The following is a 23888-nucleotide window of genomic DNA, read 5'->3' as shown; positions in this document are numbered from 1 at the left end:
TACAGCTCAATACAGTCCAAAAGATTAAAATTAAAATTTATTAGAAAACAGCAAATGTATCCAGACATTTGTTGCAGTGCAAGTTTACATGAGTTTGCATACAACCTGCATCTCACTTCTTTGTTATCGTTATGGAAGAGTAGAGAATACACTCAAAGCCAGTGCATCGTTTCATTACTAGGCACAAAATTTGAATAGTGCCAAAAATACAATCTACAGAGGAATATTTGTTCTAAAGACCAAAATATGCTTTGTGTTATGTTGTGAGGTAAGACAGATTTTAAGTCTGCAGTTACTTACCAAGCCATCAACTGGTTTTATTTTTAGTTCAGGATTCAGTATTTCCTTTCCCTAAAATTTATGAACTGAATCCTTTGTGCCACATTATATTTACTGCCTACTGCAATACTGATCACCCACCTGTAGACCTCGGGCCACCCACTCACAGGGAATGACCTACCATTTAGGAACCACCACTTGTACATTTCTAGAAAACAGTACAGAGGTGGGTGGGCAGGCAAGAGGAAAATGCAGCTTAAGTTTACATGGCATTAGGGACAACATGATAATTTCAAGATTTCATTTATCTGCAAAGGTCACTGGAAATGTGACACAGCAAAAGAACAAGAACAGGTTGTATTGCATCTGACCAGCACAGAGCTCATCCAAGAGAAGAAAAATTAATATATACAGAGAGAGGAGGGGGGAGAGGGAAAGGGAGAGGGAAAGTGGGAGAAAACGATGAGCTGCCTTGGTCAACAGACTCAGAGATTTTGTAACTTACTATTTAATTAGCTTTTACTCTTTTTTTCTCAACATTTCAAGCTACCAAGAACTATGTTACACACACTTGGTGATTTTAGATATTTGTGATTTTTAATAACTGTAAATTGTGCTTGTAATTGTAAGCTTTTATGTATGCTGTTAGTTTTCCCCAAGTCTTTTGAGGAAAGTGTGGAGTATATATCAAATAATAACTATAACTATACATATGGAGAATTATGTGTGAATACATACACTTTAGTCACCTCTGTAATGCTAGGTCAGCATTCTGAAGATGACACAGTCCTCAAGCAATGAAAAGAAGGACATCATATATTTTACTACAACAAAACACTTCCTTTGAAAAATAGTATATGCTGCACTTGCAATGCTTGGGTCCAAATTGTAAATATGAAGAAGACAAGGCCCTTTGTTGCAACATAAACCTCCAGTTCCTGAAGAGTGGTAATATGATAATGTAGGATTGCACCTGATTCAGATTCAAGAATGCATAACACTGATGTAGGGACAATGAATAACTCATTGTTAATGACTGCTGGAAAATAGGAGAAGAAATTCCCATATAAGGGAAAGTGTAGTCCTAATGTCTTCCCCCAACCTGGTCTAAGGATTTATTATTACTAGATTTGCAGCTGCCTCAGAGTGCCAAATATGCCAGTTACAGAAGGTGAGCACCATTGGTTAGAAATCATAAGTAATAAAAAAACTAGTTAAGTTACTTGGTGACCTTGGACAAGTCACACACTCTCAACCTTAGAGGATGACAAAGGCAAATTCCCCTCTGAAGAAACATGCCAAGAATAGCCCCTAAGGATCACCATACGTTGGAAATGACTTGAAGGCACACCACCACAACAACTACATTAGAAGTTTGCAATTTTGTTTCTATACGTTTGTCAGATTGAGAGCTAAAAATGTACTTCCTAAAGAACATGTCCATGTCCATGCAACTTACAAAAACTGCCAGATATATGTTGTAACCTTCCAACAATAACACAATGAAGAATGACTACAAAATAAAGCAGTGGGTTGCTAACTGTAATTACTTCATGGCTACACACAGTATTAAACAGACCAAACAGCAGTATCTGATATGAAAATGACTGTAATCATTATTATTTTTATATTGATCTTTAAAAATAACAGAACAAAACAAGAGAACAAAAACTGCTGAAAATTGTTGGACAACTATACTTCACAATATATTTCTGTTTCTTTCCAGCAGCATTTGCCCTGTGTGCAACATCTGTGAATACTATTTATTTTCCAGTTTAATGAGATAATACACCATGCATGACTGCCACCTACAGGCAACAAAGTGTACCTATTAGGCCTCCAATGGTTCAATTCTTATTTGGCTTATAAACAATTTCAGCCTCTAATCTTAGCTGGCACAAAACAAAAATGTTAATGTTTTCCCAGCAAGCTGGGAAAGTATCAAGGCACCAATCCAAAATGATGCTGCATTTGCAGAAAAGCTTTCTTACAAGAAAACACAAGGTATATAGATGCAGTTCAAGAAAATATATTAACCCATAAATTTATGGAGATGACATCACCGGCAGGGTGTTTCCATTCCCCTACATCGTAGCATAAGGCTGCACAGAACTCCACATGAACAATGTGCATCCTGATATGAAAAACACAAGGCAGTGGAACAAAATTGACACTGATGATCAAAGCTGATGTATCTTATTTTGCACACTCTTCCCAAACCCATATCACTCCTCAAGAAAAATGCCCTTGTTTCCACATTATTTACAAGTAGCTCAAGCACAGTCATAGCAAGTGGTTTAACAATATGCTTGGCAGTACAGGATTCACCCACTCTTGCAAGTTCCCGCCAACACCCTCTTTTCATTATTTGATTACGTCTAACCCTAGCAATCTATTCACATAACTTCTGGGCACCACAATTCAAAAAAAAAAAAAAAAAAAAAAAAAAGAGAGAGAGAGAGAGAGAGAAACTGGAGTATGTCCAAAGGAGGGCAACTAAAATGGTGAAGGGTTTGGAGCTGGGGATGTTTAGCCTGGAGAAGAGAAGGTTAAGAGGTGATATGATAGCCCTGTTTAAATACTTGAAGGGATGTCATATTGAGGAGGGAGCAAGCTTGTTTTCTGCTGCTCCAGAGATCAGGACCCGGAACAATGGACGCAAGCTGCAGGAAAAGCGATTCCACCTCAACATTAGGAGGAACTTCCTGATAGTAAGGGCTGTTCGATAGTGGAACACAATCCTTCCTCGGAGTGTAGTGGGGTCTCCTTCCTTGGAGGTCTTTAAGCAGAGGCTGGATAGCCATCTGTCATGGATGCTTTGATTGAGAGTTCCTGCATGGCAGGGGGTTGGACTGGATGGCCCTTGTAGTCTTCCAACTCTATGATTCTAAGTAAATTAAGATGAAAAATCTTCACTGAAGAGATAAATTATTTTGAAAGGCATGTATGAAAAGTTTAAACTGGTGGATGGAGTTAATGGCCCAACTGAATTTATTTTGGTTCTAGCATATTATAACAATAAACCATTTTAAAATGGCTGGATCTAAAAATAAGTGGATTCTTGAATTATTTCCTGGCAAAATTTAACAGGTGCTTGGTTAAAAGTTGTAATGCACTGTGAAAAGCAAATGCACAACTTTATATTATCCTTCCATTTGGTGAAAAGAGATTAAGAGTACTGCCATCAGGACAACTTCAAGAGCAACAAGCTCATGAACACCACCATAAAGAAAAACAGAAATCTAAGGCCTTCTTCTGTCAGATTGCGTGTACTGCTAGGAAACAAGACTTGGAAGCCCAATAGCATAGGGTCCCTGAACAGGGTCATGTGGAAGCATTCACATATACAGATGTATCTACAAACATTCCATCCTTGTATCCCAAAAGCACTGTTCCTATGGGACAGCATATGAGTAAAATGTCAGAATAGCGCCTAGGCTTTCACCGTGTTGTTCATTAACTGCAATCTTCTGGAGCAGCATGAATGGGAGGATTTTATCGTATTAATGCTGGGAGGCAGCAAGGAATTACTGATGCCATCTGTCTCATTTCTCTAGAGCACCATTGCCTTCATGGCAAGGAATGTAAAACAGGGCAAATGAAACAGACTACATATCTCTCCTGGTCTGAATCCATCAGTTCTTGCTGCAATCAAATGCCTTTCATCTTTGACCACTCTCACAGCTTATTTTGTAATCGCAATGCAAACTTGCTTGCATCACTGCTGACATGAGAAGGGACTGGAGGACAATGCCAAAATGAATTATCTCTACTCTGTTGTCAACTGGGTGACACATTCCGCTGCTACAGTAAAAATTCCTCATGATGACCTCTTCTGGCTCTGTTCCATGTGTCTACAAATATGACTACTGTTATGACATTCTTCAGCTACTCAGCTGAATATGTTATAACATACAGTGCCCACTGTTTTCCCCATGATTATACAAGCTTTCTTTAAGCATGCTGCAGAAAGAAAGGGTTTTTAAAAAAATAAATAAGTAAATATCTGTTACAATAGAGGGCAAATGCACTTTCCTTTCATTTGAGTGTCATTGTTGTTAATTGAAAAACCATTCCTTATTTATTTGTTTATTCATGCATGTACACATAATTGTGATCAAAGTTAATTTCTCATATTTTCGATGGCGCCCACAGCATTAAATTAAAACTGTGGGAAGTGAACCTTTAGCCTTTATTGGAAGCTGGACATGCCCTCAGCTCAGACTTCTCAATGCAGCAGAAAGACTAATTTCTTCTCCAAAAGCAGTCATTATCATACTGGCTGCTTCCTATACAGCCTGACATTTCCACCAGACATACACCATACTGTACTTCTCTGCACCAATCCCATATTGACATAATCTAGATTTAGAGATGTGGGGCACATACAGACATGCCAAAATAAAGTTGCTTTGGGTCACTTTGAAGGTATGCTGTTTAAATGACAGACACGTCTTAAGAGGCCAGAAACTTCTGGCCTCTTAGGACTCATGCATCATTTAAACAGAATACTTCCAAACTGACCCGAGGCAGCTTTATTTTGGCCAATCTGTACAGGCCCGTGGATAAAACTGTAGAAGAGATTTTAAAAGTAATATGTCTCAAGATGCAAAGCCATCTATGGCATTTCAGGATAACAACTGCATAGCAAATCTATTTTGCCAAAGCAAATAATCATCAGTAATGTAATTCCTTGAAAACTAGTTTGGTACACCGGTTTGATTGTTGAAATAGGACTCCAGGAAAACAGGATTGAAATACCCACTCAGACATAGCCCACTGGATGACCTGGGCGAGTCACACTGTCTTAGCCTCTGAGGAAGGGAATGGCAAAACCTCTGAATAAATATTGCTAAGACAGCATCCTGATACGTTTGCCTTAGGGCCACCATAAGTCAGAAATGACTTGAAAGCATACAGCAGCAGCACAGCAAAGACAACAATATACAGTAGTTAGTTTTCCCCCTATGTGTGAGATACAACGTGCCCTTGGCATCCACTTAAGTTTGGTTCCAGGACCCCCTGTGGATACCATATCCATGGATGTTTGTTCCATTAAATACAATGGCATAGTGAAATGGTGTCTGTCATGCCTCCAGAGCATCTTTGATGCTCTTGAGACATATATTTAGTTGAGATTATATTAGCTTTTCTATGTATCAGTTTAGGAGGGGAAATAGAGATCTACAGCTTTAAGAAAGGCAAGGATTGTGGGAAATCCCAGGGTCTCTTACTGTCTCCCTCTAGTAAGTTTCAGTGTGTAGTAAGATTTCAGCCAAGTCAGACCTGGAGAGAGTATTTTCCTTTGACAAAAAGATAAGTCCACCGAAGAAGAAAGATAGTCCTCAAAAGAAGAAAGATATAATCCACCAGGAAGAGAGAGCAAGGTATTTAGGAAGGACTATTAAGAAAAAGGAGATCAGTTTCATGTTTGTGTTTATAACCAGTAAAGCTTTTGAAACTTAAGAAATTTGTGGACAAGTCTTTTGTTCTGGCTGTGTTCTCGAGAGCCAGAGGCCTTACTACACTCAAAGTCCATAGTATTGCTCTTGGGACAAAACAGTGTCACATATAAAATGGCAAAAGCAAGGTTTATTTTTGTAACTTGTGTTATTTTTTAATATTTTCAAGCCGTGGGTGGTTGAATCTGTGGATAAAAATCCATGGATATTGAGGACCAACTGTAATTCTAAAATGTTTTGGGCAAGTCATGGGTTGGGCGATTGAGGGCCATTTTATTTTATTTTATTTTAGTGTATATTTCTGTAAAATAACAAAAAGCAGAAGATTGTGGTGTAAAGTGTTATTCTTAAACAACAAGGAATTACTTGTTATTTAAGTAGTTACGTAAGTAACATACTACTACTCTATTAAAACAGCTTCACAGGCTGTCAGTTTATTTTCAGGTATGATTCAATGTGCTGGTGATAACCTATAAAGCCCTATATAGCCCAGGTCCAGCCTATCTGGCAGGCTTTGGGCCCGAACAGACAGACCAAAATAAAGCTGCTTCAGGTTACTTTGGAGGTATGCTGTTTAAATTATGCATGCGTCCTAAGAGGCCAGAAACTGTGCCAAAGCTGTACTCCAGTCCTTAGGACTGAAGCGCGGCTTTGGCACAGTTTCCAGCCTCTTAGGACACATGCATCATTTAAACAGCATACCTCCAAAGTGACCCGAAGCAGCTTTATTTTTGGCCTGTCTGTTTGTGCACTTTATCTTCCTACATGAGTCTGCCTGGGCCCTGAGATCATCAGAAGAGGCCCTTTCTTCAGTCCCACTACCATAGCAAGCATGGTTGGTGGGCATGTAAGAGAAGACCTTTTCGGTGGCTTCCCTTAAACTCTGGAACTCCCTGCTGAGGGTGGAGCAGAATGGTCCCCTCCCTGCTTTCCTTTCATTGGCAGGCAAAAAACTTTATATTTCAGCAGGTTTTTAAAGTGGATTTTTTTTAAATGGGATGACGGTATTCTTTTTTTTAAAAAAACTTATTTTCTATCTTTTAATGGTATTTTATTTTTTAGAATGTAGTTTTCAATCATTTTAATATTGTCAATAGTTTAATCTCATTTTAAATGTTCACTTTTTTGAATGTTTTCTATGTTTTAGTTGGATTGTGTTTTTAAATTGTAAACCACCTTGAGTTCCAGTTTTGGAAGAAAGGTGGAATAGAAATAAAAAGAGGATGAAGTGACAGAAACACCAACAGCAATAATGTATTCCTTTAAAAAAAGAGGCTATTAATGCTCATATGGTACTTTAAAAAACAGAGGCCAAGTTCTGTTGTAAATAGGTAATGTACAATATTCAAAATAGCCCAAGACACAAATGCCAAGTGACAGTCAATGTATTTAATGGACTGTCTCCTTTGAGAGAGGAGAAAATAGGAAAGACCCTTTGGAACCGCTACTGAAAACTTTAGAGAAATATAAAGTAGCAATTCTGCCAAGAATTGGCAGAAAGATTTAACAAAATTCATTTGACAGGGAAAGAAGCCAAGGGTAATGTTCAAAGAGCTCCAGGCTGATAGACAAAGGGGAGGCAGTTTGGGACTACCTGACTTGTACTTTGCAGCTTGCTGTCTGCTATGGATACAATATTGGATAATGCTGAAAAATGAAAAGATGTTAGCTTTAGAGTGACAGTTCACTTTGGAGGACACCTGTTCAGTCAGCCCCTTGGCCATTGTGCTGTGAAGTGCCCCAGGGTTCTACCTTTTTTTATGAGCCCCTTAAAGATCTAAGTTTCGCTGCCTTGAGTCCCATTATTGGGAGAAAGGTGGGATATAAATGAATTAAATAAATACATTTTAAAATAAATATGGATGACATTTGTATTTATTGCCCAACAAAGTCAAAGTCAATAGACTTTACTAATCATTGAACTAGAAGAGGGATGTTTAGGATTTGGACTAAATACTAATCCAGGTTATATCTCAAAACACCATTATGGGTATCTGTACAAGAAGTATTTTGTAAGACTGATAAAAATGAAAAAGAAAAATGGATGACTTATCAAGACATATTGATAATAGAGAAGGGTCAAAGTAGATTTAAAACAAATGATGAGTTGTTTTCGGCAGGTTTCAATATCAATTCATATCAGTAGAAGAGATGACAGAAATATATCAAATGGATAAATGTTATATAGCTTTGAATATAAGAAAACAGAATTTGAGTTACAATTATAATAATGATTTATTTATATTCCGCCTTTTCCTTGCGGAATCAAGGCGGATTACAAAGCAAAGGGAGCAAAATACAAAGTACACCCCCACCAATTACAATTATGTGCCAATGATGATCATTAAACTGGCAAAATGTACAAGTTATTATTGAAAATTGAGATGGAAGAGGAATAAGGAGTGTTTGGTTAGAGAAATGGAGAAAATGTGAAAGAAGGATCTAAAATTTACATTATCCAATAACCTTAAAGAGAACTTGTATAAAATATATTCAGAAAACACTATACTCCAGAAAAACTATCAAAAATATACAAGGCATTAAAAAAAGATGTTGGAAAGCCAAACTCCAGGAAGGATCATATGTGATGGTCCTGCAAAAAAAAGTATTGGAAGTAGATTTATGAGATTATTCAGAATATTTTAAACGTAAAATATTGTTTTAAGCTAGAATTCCTTCAACTAGGCTTGACAAGTGATCAATAAAGAAATAATGTGAGAAGATATTAAACAGGATTAAAATGGCAAGACTACTATAAACTCAAAGTTGGAAAAGTGTTGAGATTCCAATGGTAGAAGGATTAGATGGTGAAGATTTTTGAGATAACTGAAATGGATAAACTATTTTAAGAGCTAAATCAGTAGACAGGTTCATGGAAGACTTAGAGCCCTTTTTACAATTCCTATGGGAAAGAGCTGAAATGACAATATTGACCAAATTAAGCCTTTGTGTTTTAAATCATAGGTAGAAGAATATAGTGGTGTTTTCCTTGTTTTAGATCTGTTTAAAATTGCATGTAAACTAATGGTAAGAAAGTGGAAATAATTTTTATCAGTTATTCATCTATGTATATGTTTCATGTCTGTAGATAGCAGAAACTGAACTCTGTTGTAATATTGAATTTTATGTAATTTGGAGAATTTTATTGCAGAAATTGATATGCCTTTATGTTTTCTAATAAAAGTACAGTGGGACTTTCCTTAACACAGGGGTCCCTTTCCGGATCCCCCTCCCCCCCCCGCATAAAAGGAATTGCACGTATGCTCACGCCCCATTGAAAACAATGGAGCGTGTGGTCGCAGCAGTGCACACACCATATGTTTTATTGCTGCACGGCTTCAGCATAAGCCATGTATAGTCCACCCATGTACGGTGCGAGCACACTGTATATGTTTAAAGAGGGGAAGAAGACATGCAACATGCTGTTAAGAAATTTACCCACTTTCCCACCTGCTGTACTGCCACACCCATTTTGGAACAATACAGTAATTGTCAACAGTAATTGTTTGATAAGGGCTGAAGGAAGGAATTTGCCCTGCAACATCCCAGTGTCATGGACAGGTAAAAACCCACAAAATTCTGACCTAAAATATCATGCTTCGTGATCATGCTGTCTCCTCTGCCAGCCTGCTACTAAATTTTGCTGTTTTACATTAGGTTTACTTAAGACTTATTGAAACTAAATCACTGGCAATCAAGCTCTAAGGTAATGTATTATACATTTAAACTTTACATACATATATTCTATCTGTAGTTCTTTATGTTTACAATTAATATTGCTGATTCTTCTCAGTTATATGTGGTGTTTTAAAAGAAATGCATATTCAATTGCAAAAGGTGAAAGAACGTTATAGAAACTAAGAGCCAAAAAGCTTTTGATATGCTGTATCACTTCCCTGCAACTGACACTTGCCAGAATGATAAGCTTTGAATCCAGCCATGGTAAGATAACATTTCTAGCTGGACATGCTATTACAATCCAGTTAATTAAACCAGCCAAAACACTATTGCAGTGTGTCTATAATTGATGAACTGTAGATTAAATCCATCTAAATATCTGGTTCAAGCAATAAATAAGGCATTATATAAATTAATTGACCTTCCCTAGATTTTAAAATCTGCAAACCGTCTCAACCATACATAAGATAAATATCAAGAGATCTGCAATCAGCTGGCCAAATGCACACATTTCAAATTTACAACATTTCTCCAGAATTAAATAAATATATATATCACTCACAATGCATAGATCTCCCAGCAGATCTATGCAGTTGAGTGAGGTGGGAGAGTTAGGTGGGTGAGGTGAGAGCAAGGATGTTTGCAATTTTAATGTAAAGTTTTGAGCAGTTTGGTGTGGCTAGAAGAGTACCAGCTTCATTTATATATCACTTCATACTGCCTAAACAGTATCTAAGCGGTTTACAACTGTAAGCTAATTTGCCCCCAACAATCTGGGTACTCATTTTAGCGACCTTGGAAGGATGCAAGCCTGAGTCGAATTTGAGCCCTTTTGCTGGTCTTGAACTCGCAACCTTATGGTTTTGAGTGAGTGGCTGCAGTACAGGCATTTAACCACTGCACCACCAGGGCTCTTTACAAGCAGCTTTCATGTAGAAGTCAAATGTTTTAAACACTTCAACATGAGCTTTAAAGTGTTTTCATTGTATTCCTCTGCTTGCTCAGGTGGGAAGAAGGCAACTGGAGTCTTATAGTCTGAAAGGAAGAAACTAAATTTATTTATACCAGTTTTAATTTACATCACAAATCCAGGAACTCATCCCTAGTGTAAATTGAGATATCTCTCTCTCTCTCTCTCTCTCTGTGTGTGTGTGTGTGTGTGTGTGTACGGTTGGCACCTTTAAAAGCAGACAAGAGGAGCAATGCTTCTGGTAGACTGAACTTCATGAAGTTCAGGTCATGTTTCACTTGCATATATTTATGATCAGTAAATCCTGCAGACTAGTGGACCACATTAAGTCATCCTAAGACTCTGATTAAAAATAAACTTGAAAGAATTAAGCAGGCTTCAAAAACCATTTTAGAATAGTTATGCCTACTATTCCATTCCCATTCCACTTAGAACTTTGCAAACAAGAAAAACATTTGGTATTTCATGTGATTATTCACCATGTGTTCACAGACTTGAATATGTTATTAAAGTCACCCACTCAGTAAACTAAATTTAACCTGTTTTCGGAAGACTATGGCTGCATCTGCACTGAAGAAATAATGCAGTGTGACATTGCTTTAAACGCAGTCGCTCCATGTTACAGAAACCTGGGATTTGTAGTTTGTTGTGGTACCAGCATTCTCTGACAGAAAAGGCTAGATATCTCACAAAACCACAAATCCTAGAATTTCACACCATTGAAGTCTGCCATGGCAGTTAAAGTGGTGTCTAACTGCATTATTTCAGTGCAGAAGCAGCCTACAAGTACATGTTGGGGGAAATATTAAATTACTACGTACTTATTAAAATAGGTAAATATTTTTTCTATGTACATATTTCAAATCTCTTCTTTGATTAGGAGGTTAATTCAAAGTTACTGGGTGGATAATTTAATTTCTTTCAAATGTTTACATGATTACTAATAATTTCCAAGCCCTTCAGATCTACAAAAATAGATGTTGTATAGTGTATATACAGTATTTAGATAGAAATTTAAAATATGATTGAGTCATATGTAAGTTGCAAATTATTTTTAAATAACCCTGCAATTTATTAATTTTTAAGCTGGAAAATTAGAAGGTGTTTAACTTTTAAAGGAAATAAAAGTACAACCACTGGAAAAATGGAAGTATAAAGAACAATGGTTCTTAAAAATAGTATATGAATCTCATGAAAGCTCATACTTGACACAAAGTCTGAAATATAAACCAGACACCCCCAGTTCTGATCTTATTTCAACTATTAATGCATTATTTAATCTCGGGGGGGGGGGGGGGGGTCACTGTTTTCTCAGTTTTCACATCAGCAACATGGAAACAACAATGTCCTATGTTGCAAGGCTTCTGTAAGGGCTGCAGAAGTAAAATAAGCATTCTGAATACAACAAAGAACAATATAAAAATATTAAATTATTTATTATTACATTCACCAGAGATACTTGAGAAAATTCTTTGTCTGTTCTAATACAAAACTGACAGAATCAGTACCTCTTGGGATGAGGTACAGATCAGAACAGGTATTATTTGGATTTTCTTCTTCAAATATAGTGGTGTAGTTCTTAGGTCAAAAGATGCCTACCAACATGTGAATTTTACAAGAAAATGGGTTTCTAAATTTATATATTGGAAGAAAATATTTTCAAATACACATATTTAAGTACTATTTTGCTGTAGATTTTAAAAAGAAAAATCACAGATGAAATAAAAAATGAGATCATGAAAACAGACACATCAAACTAATACAGTTGGGGACCAGACTGATCTACTAATCTCTAACAGTTACAGGGCTTATTTACTTGTTCTATGGCCCAGAAATGTAACCTGGGCAAGATCAGAGGGATATTGCATCAAGATAAATATTGGATCTTTTATCTCATATGAGATCTTATATAGATATTAGAGTACAGTGGTTTACTTCTACCCAAAATGACATATACTAGACTGGAATACAAAAGTCTAAAATCTGCTCCCAAACTAATTCTGGGTGCCAAGTAACATACATTTATCAAAGGCAAAATAAATCTCCCAAATGCTCCCTTTAGAGAGGTAGTTCAATCACAAAAATTACATCATTGGATCCAACTCCCTGTGTGTAGAGAACATAGAATCTGAAAGGAGCCTGGGCTAACTTCCAGATCCATTTTGCAATGTCTCCAAAAGTTCCTAAGCTGAAGCAGCAAATCTGCATTTTAGGGCCCACAAAGAGAAAAGCCAAAGGCATGTTAAACTCACCGATCTACTGCTTCTACATCAAAGCAAAATCTCTTTTCTATGGAATCCGTTTTCCGACGTGTGCAGGATTTAAGGATAATGGCTTCATCTTCTCCCTGAGAGATGATAAAGATCAAGGATTGGTAGTGTGCATATATTTTCACATCATATACTGATAATAGCTGTGTTTTGAATGCTAGTTATGTTAATCTTGGAGGTACTGTGTGGCCTAGTGCTGATTTCAGTGCACCCTTAAGCTACCAGAGTTTCATATAGAAATCACTGGTGAAATCTGTTAATTTTAGAACAGGCAAGAGCATAAGAACCTTGCCATATCAAAGCAAATGCTCTTGTAGTCCAGAACTGAGGAACATTTGGTATTTGAGAGGTTGTTGGAGTGCAGCTCAGTTAATTCCTAGCACAACTGACAGAAAATGGTATTACAAAAAGAGGTTGAACAATGAGGGGGAAGGGGCTCTACATGTGTGTATGTAGATACACAGACACACACACTTTTTCTGTTCCTAATACCACTACCAAGCAAATATAATATACAAGTTAATAAATTACATTTCCTTTGGAAAAATCAAGATTTTTTACTAAAAGCCTGAAAGCAAAGTTTGAACACCAGGCAATAATCTCCTTCAGCTGGGTTCACCCCTGATGCTGATATTCAGTGGCATGCACTCCCCAACTGTGGAGTTTCTACTTCACTGTCATGGCCTGTTTCCAAAGATAATGATGTAGTGTCCATCAATCTTTCTGACACTCTTTCTAAAACCCTGTTCATGGGTTGGTTGACATCACAACCCAATGATGTAGACTTCTGTCTAGGGAAGTTTATGCTTGTTAATTTTCAAAGATACCAAATGCTTTTGTTTATAATTAACACTGTGATTACATCTAGTCCTGAGTATTTTTCATAAGAAAGATTTTTGACCAATATGAATATAACCTACAGCTGCAATCCACAACCATTTCAAAGTATTGCACACCCTAATGATATAAGGCAATCAAACATTTGCCCCTCCATGCTCACCACCAAATTTTTCCAGAGAGAAAGTTCAGGACATTCACTTCAATCAGATAGTGGACACAGCGCATCTCTCTGTGCGCCAACAAAGGAGGCCCCTCATTCAAATGTTCTTAAATCTCACAATAATGGCAGAAGATTAGTTCATCTGACATGCTTCCTATAGCTCTGTCCTTTTCCCATAAGGCTTTACCCATTATTCAGGTACCATTATATTGTGTTTCCAGTACTGAAAAGCCCAGTATTGGGTCTTATCAGTTACAGATTTCTTTCAAATGACTGGAACTTATCTACAGTGCATATTTCTGCAGATTTCTTTATCTAATGTTCAATTCTTTTTCCTGAAGGAAATGTGATTTGTCTTCTTGCATAGCATAAGAACACATCCCTCCTCTTTTGTTGGATTTGGTTTGGTTGAGGGATATTTGGAAATATCCTGAGAATGAGGCACTAAAAAATGCTTCTGCACAGCTACACTGGCAGGAACGCTGCCCTACAGCATGAATCATGGCTACAAGCAGGAATTCTATCGAAAATGAATGGATCTTATTCCACTGGAGAAATGGTACTTCAGAAAGGCTAGGTTAGTACATGTCTAGCAATGATTTAGCTTCAGGGATGACTTTACCCAATAAGAGTACTAGGAAAACTAATTTAAATGCAATAGCTGTAGATCTTTATTGATCTAGGACTATTACCAAATCAAATGCAAATATGTAAAATGCTGCAAGCCAAGACAAAGTGAAAGGAATGATTCACCTCTCATCCTCAGCAAATGAAATACAAGCACGTGCTGCTAGACATGACTTCAACCTGTGTGCTGCAAAAATGACTGCAATGAGTCTGTATGTGAAGGGGCTATTTTGTTAAAGGCTTTATGCTTTGAAAGTTTCCATACAAAGCAGATTTCTTAGTGGCAGGATTATTTTTATGTTAACATTTCCTCAAGACAATGTGTTGACAATAAGAATATGAAAATATGTTAAGTCAATGCCTAGAAAAGCCAAAATCAAGATAATACTTGTTCCCAATCTTTGGACTTGCTCTTTTAAGATCATGTATGTACACAGAATCATAGAAATAGAATTGGAGGAGATCATAGATGTGTGACAAAGTGTTTATACATACATTTGCACATGTATGTGTGTACTACATGCTTGGGCATATGAGTTCAAACTATGGCTACGGAAAAGTTATAAACAGTAACTTGTTAAAAGAGAACTGGGGCCATACCACAACTTACAGTTAACAAGGACAAGGGGTCCTAATCAATCTATTCATTGCAAAAGTGTTCCTGCTATTGAACCAGAAGTCACATATTCAACATTAAGCTTTAAATAATGAAAAGACAATGTCCTCACTTGATGGGAAATTAAACCCAGAACCTCTCAGGGAGGTTTGGACCTGACAATGGCATCAAGGCAACATCTGTCCATTTAGGAAAACATTTGTTCATGCCACCCCCATACACAAACACATGTTCTTTGATTCTGAGACATAGATACAGATAGGAATACCATGTTAATGCAATTAAATTGACTAAAAAAATCTCCTGACTCAATAAAAAAAATGAGGCTGATGAATTCACCTCTTCTTGCAGCAAACACCTTGACAAATGAGCCAACCTTTGCAGTTTAGATTTATTTTTTTTTATTTTTTGGCTTTGGCATCACTCTACACACCTAGCTGTGGGAAGAATCTTCCTCACTGTAGCAGCTTGCACAAGCTATTAAAATTGTTACCTAAAGGACTGTCTTGCCCTGAAGGATAGTAGTTCATCTCTGGGTGTGAACTTTATTAGTAGTTACCATATCCCTTAAGAGCACTTGAAGACAGGTCTTAAGAGAAACTGAAAAAAGCAAGGACTACAGTATCTCACTCTTGGAGCTCTATACCATTATAGCAGTATGATTCCAATTTAATTCCATGGCTGTATCCTGTGGAGTGTTGGAGTTTGTGATTTGGTCAGAGGCACTAGAAGAGGTCTCTGGCTGAGGATTTTAAATTTCTATAGTATGTTTCCAATGCAATCTGGGAGTAACATATGCTCCATCTGAATATGCCCCTTATTATATATATTTTTATTTATTACAGTACTTATACTCCACCCTTCAGCCCTAAAGGCTATCAGAGCAGCTTACAATTATTATTTTTAATTAGATAGTTCCCTGCCCTCAAGCTTACAATCTAAAAAGACACCACACAAAAGGAGAAGGAAATGGTGGCGGTGAAGGAAATCAGGTCCAGTGGTTCTTCTCTCCCTCTGAGGCCTGGACCAAGGGAGATGGACTGGAGGAGGGCTCTTAGTTCAGGCCAGGCCCGGTGGAGCTGGCAGTCCTCACTCTCCCTCTGATGCTATAGATAGCAAAGGGAGGGCTCATCCACTTACTTTAGGCAGGCCCAATGGAGCTGGCAGGCCTCACTCTCCCTCTAATGATGTAGATGGCAAAGGGAGGGCTCATCCGCTTACTTATAAAACCCACCAACATGAAGCTTTGCTGTAGTAGCCCTCCAATTATGGCACTCCCTCCTTAGAGGTCTGTGTTCATAGGCAGGCTATGGAGGCTGCTCCATCAAGCTTTTAATGGTTTTGAATGACAGATTTTGATTTTGAGATTAATGCTCTGAATCTGTTTTTATTTTACAATGTCTTTGTTTTCTTCTGTTTTATTGCTGGGTGTTTTTTTCTCTTTTTTGTTGTTTTCATTTTTTAAAATTTTTATTTATTTATTTATTTTACACATGCAGTGAGCACAATTTATAATATACCGTATGTACAAAATATTCACTGCTGGGGGGAAAACCACAAATATGAAAAGACAGAAGTAATACCAAATATATTTCTGTAAAGCACAAGAAGAAAAATAGGAATCACCACTTGGAATATGTCTTAACTATATAGCCTATTTATTACTTGCCAGGCATTTCAATATCCTAAACATTTACAGTGCAATCTTAACCCATAGATCCTCTGGATGAAAGGGGTTAAGACTGCAAAAATGCCTTAGTCCTGATATCATGTGAGAGGAGGTGTAGCGCGTCCATTCTTGAGCCCACTGCTATGCCAGCAAGGCTTTTCACAATTGTTACTCCACTACTTGCAAACCTTCCATTGGTAGTAACTGCCTCAAGGACCCAAAACTGGATGGTCTATGTGGTGGGGCAGAAGATTTTCAGATCTGTAGGATCCAAAGCTCCTGCGTGGAGACCCCAAGATTAGGTAGCCTTCTCCAGCCTTGAGATTGTCCAACCTCCACATCACCATTAGGAGCAACATGGGAAAGTTTTTGAATTTGAGAAACAAATCTGAACAAAGATCTGGGCAATAAGGGAAGGGACAGAAATCACAACCCATCTTCATCCAAGCCATAGTGTGCCAGCAGGGTTTTGGAAATAACAAACCCTGTGCCACTTTGTTCTCTGCCAACTCATTCTCTTCAGACCACTCTGCTTACTGTTAAAAGGATAATCATGTGGAACATTCCCTTGTATTAAAAAAAACTTTTCACAAGCACAAAGTGATAATTATAATAACAGTAATCTTAGAACTATTCACTTTGCTATTTCACTCACCCCTTTTCCACCAGACTTTTGGTCAAATGGCACCATTGTTATTCGTTTAGAGTCACTCTGATATGTGCAGTAATGTTTCACCCAGGATGTCCCAAAATGACCTGAAAATAATTGAAATTACTTACTGTTATTTGTTATTCATACATAATATAAAATTATCTAATACTGTATAATTATAACTGAATTCACCTCCTTTAAGAACAGCAAACCAATTGACTGCAGGGGCTTCTAATAAATAGCTTTGCCTACAAGCTGTCTGAATTTCAGAGATGTGCAGAGGTAATAAAAGTGGTCTGAAAGTATGAAACAATTGGGTCAGACTCTGTAATTCACATATTTTACAGCGTGAGTATGGCCTCTTAGAGGACTTAATGTCAGACATAGGGGAGTATACTCAGATGGAATAATTCAAACTCTTTTTGGCAAAACTTAGGGCATTTTTACTGTATTTAATATACAGATAGTGAGGTTTCTGCACATTAATTGACTACATAAAGTCAAAATGTGTTTTGTCTTGTGTTTTTGAAAAACATACTTCTCAACTCTCTGCCCACTTCACTTGTTTTCTTATCCCTGTAATGAAGAAACAGAGTCTTGTATGTTAATTTCATACTGAGAACACCTGTGCAGCCTCAGAATAAAGGCACTTACGTTTCTCCTGGACATAGAGGTAGCCTTCCATTGTGTAAGGACTGATATTTTTGTGCTCATGAGGATTTTCCTTCATTTTCCTCATCAAGGACTCAACTTCTGATCTTGTGCTTTCAAAACGGTTTCTTGTCTGCATTTTAAAGCAAAAAGTGAGACTGGTATCAAGGAGCCTTTACAAACACAAAGGACATTACAAAGAGGTTGCTACTGGCTAAAACAAAGATAGACAGTCTTAAGGCTTATAGGATCTGCTCTGTTTTCCCCTAGAACCCTGAGGTCTATTGATCAGAGCCACATGCAAACTGTTAACTCAGGAAGGCAGACACAGTGCTGAGTACAAGTCGCCTCTGTACTTAGGCCCAGGAATATATTTCTTCTTCCAGAACTAGAACTCATACGAAATCATTTCATAAACTGATATTCTCCCCAAATGTGCTTGATTTCAACCATCTATCTGAGAAGGGCAGAAAGGATTTTCTTTTCTTCCGTTTTTAAAACCATTTGGAGGGTGTCAGGTACCCCCTTGCGGATTTACAAATCACTTGTGCATCCCTATCTATATTCTGCCCACCCCAGTGTAAAAAATAAAGTGCTATCCTCAGAATTTTTTCTTCCTGCGACATAGTTGTAAACAGTTCTTTCCCCCACCTTCTCCTGAAAGCCAAGATGCATTGGGACTTCAAATGATTTGGGAAATTCATGCACAAAATCCCACATCTCTCCTCTTCCAAGGCAGTAAAAATACAGCTTAATAGCCAAGAGTAAGCTGACTTTCAATGACAACAAAAATCTACTATTTTAGTGGCAGCCTCACCATAATGACAGGACCAACTCTGGTTCAAAATAACCAATGGGAGATCCAAATAGGCTCTCACACACTTGGGCTGCATATTAAGAACCAACAGTATGTCCACACATTGCCAGGTATGATTCTCATGAGCAAGGCCCTTTTAAAATGTTCCATAACAGAGAGGGAACGTGTGTGTACCGGCAGTTTAATTTTATAGTAAGCAAAAACAACAACATCAACAATTTCTCACTTTTGGAGATCAAAACAATATATGTATTACAAACGTTTTTGGAAAAAGAAAATGGCTAAGTAATTATGCATTGAAAGATAGATAACAGGAATAATCTGGAGTGTGGGACTGCTAGCAGCAATTTATAGCAGCATAAATGTATGTGGTCTTTTTTCCCTTCTTTGCATAGATAAAATTCATTTAAGGATATTTCTAATCCTAAATGGTCAAACACAGACAAAACTGGAAGCATATGCTACATTACCCATATATTGTATATGTACAGACTCTGAACTATAGGTAATATTTTATGTTTCCTGGGGGGTTTTCTACACTGGCAATATAAAGTGGCTTCAAATCAACTTGAAGCCAAGCTGTTTAGATGACATAGGATGACAAACCGAGTGGAAACCAACATGAAGCCACACTCTGAGGGTAAAAAACAGAGCAAAAAGAAACTCCAATGCTCCGCCCTAATGCTGAAAATATGAATCATTGCATATGCATATAAAAAGCACTGTGTAGTGTGGGAATGTGGGAAAGCAAAAATGTGAAAGTACAACAAATACAACATACAATAACCAGATAGTCCAACAACAGGACATGGATAGAAGGTGAGAAAGGGGGCATGTTTAGGGGTCTCCATGAGTGTGCTTTGCCAGTGTGTCACTGGGCACACTGATGCACTGTATGTGCAGTGTATTACATGTGCTACAGTGTGACAAGTCCCATGGAATGTCAAATGGGATGGCAGCTGGGCAGGAAAAGGGAGGTAATTGGTGACCACAGGCAGTGTGTTTGTGTGATGGTGTGCATGCATGGTGGGGAGGCAAAAAACAAACAAACAAAAAACAAGCAGTGCAGCTTGACTGAACAATATATAAGCAGTGGTGTTTGACCTGCCTTCAGATCAGGCCATGAAGACAGCAGGGCTTCCACCCGCTTTTTAAAAAAACAGTATTGGCCCAATTTTTCTTGCCCATCTGCTCAGTCCCATTGTTATGTATTCAGATAAAGCTCTGCAAGAATTTTCTAAAGTTTTCTGAAAAACTGGAACAACTGTCAATATTTTGAGAACTTGTAAAGAAAAGGCATAAAAATTGGCATCAAAACGTCCTAAGCATAAATCTGCATGAAAAGAATCCCAAACCAAGCATACAACCTACAAGAGTGAAAACTACCAGCATCAGCTTCTGGCACCAACACTCATGAATGATGTTACATTCCTAGAAGACCAAACTATTTTCAAGACTTGCTGAAATGACCATGCACCTAAATATGGATGCTGATACACCCTTGGCCAATAAGCTATAACTGAGGCTATGTACTTAATCAGCATCTTCACTATCATTCAGAAGGGTGGGGGAGTGAAGAATGGCTTACCATTAAATGAGTAAACATTCTCATTAACTGATAACCAGCAAAATAAAATGGGGGGAGTGGTCAGTAAGCTAGTAAATGCCAATATAAAGGGATATTCTGATATATGTTTCCACTCAGTGCTTACGTTTTGTATGCTGATTGTCAGCTCCGTCTTGAAATCACTGAAATCCTTTGCAAGCTCATAACCATGATGGTAGAATGTAAAGAGCCCTTGCAGAAACGCCAACAGCTGCAGAGGAAAAGAAAGTGGCTGAGTTAGGATAGAAACATGTTTGTGTTTGCTTAGATATGAGTTAGCAAGTAGAGTTCTGCTGTTGTCCTCCTTTATTCCCACCCCTTTCACAGCCCATTAAAAAGAAAAGAAAAGCAACTGAGACTGCAGTCCTTTACTTAGCAGAGAGAAAATTCCACTGTGAACGTACTTCTCAGTAGATACCCATATGGTTGTTCTGCATAGTTGCAATCCTATGCAATAACTTTAAAAATGCATTAATTAAATCTATGAAGTGAGAATAAGACCAATGAAGGTAATAGGACTTGAAACTATTAAGAGCTTCGAAAAGTTATTATCAGGCAAACAGAAAATGACAAGTTACAATGTTGGACTGAAATGGGGAAATTCTTAAAAGCTGTGATTCATCTACATCTCTGAATATTAATTGCAAGAACCCAGGCAAGCATTAGGGATCCAACATGCTCAAACATGTATGTAGCCTGATCTCCTCTTCCAGCTGAACAATATAAAAGCAACTGGGGCACTGCTCAGACCCATAAGGAAGCCAGCAGAAAACTAGTAACTCAGTTACATACTACATCAAACTAGATGTTAAGAAGAAATCACATTCTCTTAATTTAACCTGTTTTTCCTTCCACAATAGGATTTTCTCAGAGCTGTGTCAATCAGATTTACAAATTACACCTGTGTTTATGTCTTCCAATGGTCAGTCACAAAACAAACTAAATAAAAGAACCATATTTGAGGAAACACTTGAAATCTGACAAATTCAAGGTGCTATGTCAAATGCAAATCTTTCATCAATTGAAGGAAAGACTTTTCCCCACCCAAAGCCCAAGGTGGGACTGTTCCTGCCCATCAAAGCTTACTGTAAAGTATGTAAATAAATAAATAAACAAACAAACAAACTGAAATTACATACTGAACCTTTCAAAGGCCTGTATATTTTAAAGAACTATATTATTCTGCTTTTTTTAAAAAAAATTAAAAAGCATAGAATACACATACTGCTCAGCTGTTCTCTCTAAACTTTTTAATAATTATTTCTAAAGCCTTTTAGGATTTCAGTTTAATTTTAAGCTTTATAATTTTTCATACTAAGATATGTATTTGATCAATGTATTTCTTCGTTTGTGTTGTATATTTAAAATATTGGTATTAGTGCTCTTTGTTGGTGTTAACCACCCTCAAATCAGTTTCAGCTCATAGTGACCCTGTGGATGAGACATCTCTAAAGGTGCATCCACACTGGAGAAATAATCCGGTTTTGGCACCACTTTAACTTCTCTGGCTCAAAGCTATGGAATTCTAAGAGTTGGAGTTTGTTGTGGGCCCAGAGCGGAGCAGAGCTCCCCTCTGGGCTCCACAACAAACTTCACCTCCCAGAATTCCATAGCCTTGAGGCAGAAAAGAGTTAAAGTGGTGCCAACCCGGGTTATTTCTCCAGTGTGGATGCAGCCAAAGACTCCCTATCCTCTACTGCTCTGCTTAGGTGCTGTAAATTCATATCCATGGCTTCCTTAATGGTCCGTCCATCTAGGATACAGCCTTCCTCTCGTTCTACTTCCCTCCACATTTCCTAGCATTATTGTTTTGTCCAATGAGTTGTGCCTTCTCAAGATGTGGCCAAAGTACAACAGCTTCAGTTTATTCATCTTGCCTTCCAGGGAGATTTCAGGCTTGATCTGTTCAAGGACCGATTTGTTTGTCTTTTTGGTGGTCCACGGAATCCACAACCCTCTTCTCCAGCACATTTCGCATTTTCTTCCTGTCCACTTTCTTAACTGTCCAGCTCTTGCATCCATACATGGTAACAGGGAATACAATGGCTTGTAAGATTTGAATTTTCGTGCTTAGTTTTATCTCTTTGTTCTTTAAGATCTTTTATAGTTTTCATTGCTCCCCTCCCCATTCTTAGTCTTCTTCTGATTTTCTGACTGCAGTCAATGTTTGATCTGAGGTATGAGAACTCTTTTACTATTTCTATTTCCTCGTTGTCTAAGCTGAATTTGTGTAGATCTTCTGTGGTCATTATACTTCCATCATATATATTTCTTTTTTTAAAAAAATTAACTAAATTAGACTGCATGCTTTTGGCAGTTCTGTGTACATTTGATGGCACCATGTACTAACGATGATCATCATCATTGCCATTAGCTGAGTGGGGAAAAAAGGGAGAAGTAATGGAAACAGGTGACTTGTTCTCTTCCATGTTTCTTCCCCACAATACCACAATACTTAGTCAATCAGTAGGAAACAGCTGAACAACGTGAAAAGAGGCTCAGGAGGAGGCAGAGCTATTTAGAGAGAGCACTAGAAGGAGAGGCTCTTGGGCTGCATCTGTCTCAAAAGCCTGCTTTCCCCTACCCTGTTGGAACAATTACTGAAATAATATATGAAAGCACAGTGGTTAAAATGTTGGTACTGTATCCAAAACATCATGAGTTCGATCCTGAAGGGCTCCAAGTTGACTCAGCCTTCCCATCCTTTTGTAGGCTGGCAAAATGAGTACCTAGATTGTTGGGGGCAATTGGCTAACAATCACTTAGAGAGTCCTTAGCACTATAAAGCAGTATAGAAATGTAAGTGCTATTGCTATAGCATATGTTGTCAGGTATGGGTGGGATGTCAGGTAGCCTTAGTGGTCCTATCCAAATTAAAATCTCTGTCTCAAGAGTTATGGGGAAAGGAACAATGCTGCAACACAAATACACTAATGTTAATGCTTCTTTGGAAATTCACTCACCGTAACCTAACTGTTTTTTAAAGAGACTCTGCAGCTGTTATTTGACAGTTTTCTGGTCTGAACAGCCAAGGAGGAATGGCAAAGGCATGTTCTTCATTATCTCTTTTTTACTGTAAAATAATTCACATTACAAAAGAGATAAATTATAGGACAGTATATTTACTTACTGGTTCCACGAACTCAAACATCTTCCTCTCTTGAACTTCTTGTACTTTGAAGACATACTCAAGGGAGACTTCATAGAAGTGCTGACGAACCAGGTCCACCTGGCTATCCGCCTGTCAATCACCATGTGCATTAAAAAGACACAGAAGAGCTATTAACTGTGTACACAAAAGACTGCATGTTTGTACAGTAACTTTCACAAAACATAATTCAAGAACACTACAGAAAAAAGTGGTTAAATTACTTTATCAAGCACACAAGAAAGATCACCTCCAACAACTAACAGTTAAAGGCAAACAAACACAAACTTGGCAAACATCTACAACTGACAATTCTTTCAAGTGTTTTCTCACCACGATACTTGGTAACAGCTAATAAGCTTTCCTGAAAGATAGCTGTCTCCCAATTCCTATAATCCCAGGGCAGTGGTGGGCATGTTCTAGGTTACAATAGGAATTCAAGG

General features: G+C 37.7%; 1 protein-coding gene across 7 annotated transcripts in view; it reads right to left on the bottom strand.

Annotated features, from left to right (window-relative positions):
• Positions 1-23888, bottom strand: part of ARHGAP26 (Rho GTPase activating protein 26) — a 345307-nt gene that overhangs the window by 208174 nt on the left and 113245 nt on the right. For all 7 annotated transcript variants that reach the window (XM_089531147.1, XM_089531141.1, XM_089531150.1 and 4 more), the window contains exons 6-10: positions 23428-23538; positions 20404-20508; positions 17878-18007; positions 17227-17327; positions 12642-12736 (exon numbers count right to left, since the gene is read on the bottom strand). In XM_089531147.1, coding sequence (XP_089387273.1) covers positions 12642-12736; positions 17227-17327; positions 17878-18007; positions 20404-20508; positions 23428-23538 — 542 coding nt within the window. The remainder of the gene's footprint in view (positions 1-12641; positions 12737-17226; positions 17328-17877; positions 18008-20403; positions 20509-23427; positions 23539-23888) is intronic.

Source organism: Sceloporus occidentalis, unplaced genomic scaffold (assembly GCF_023333645.1).
Source record: "Sceloporus occidentalis isolate IW3139 unplaced genomic scaffold, rSceOcc1.0.p SCAF_1, whole genome shotgun sequence".
NCBI classification, from domain to species: Eukaryota; Metazoa; Chordata; class Lepidosauria; order Squamata; family Phrynosomatidae; genus Sceloporus; species Sceloporus occidentalis.
Note: the sequence above shows the minus strand (reverse complement) of the source record. Positions and strands in the feature narration are given on the sequence as shown.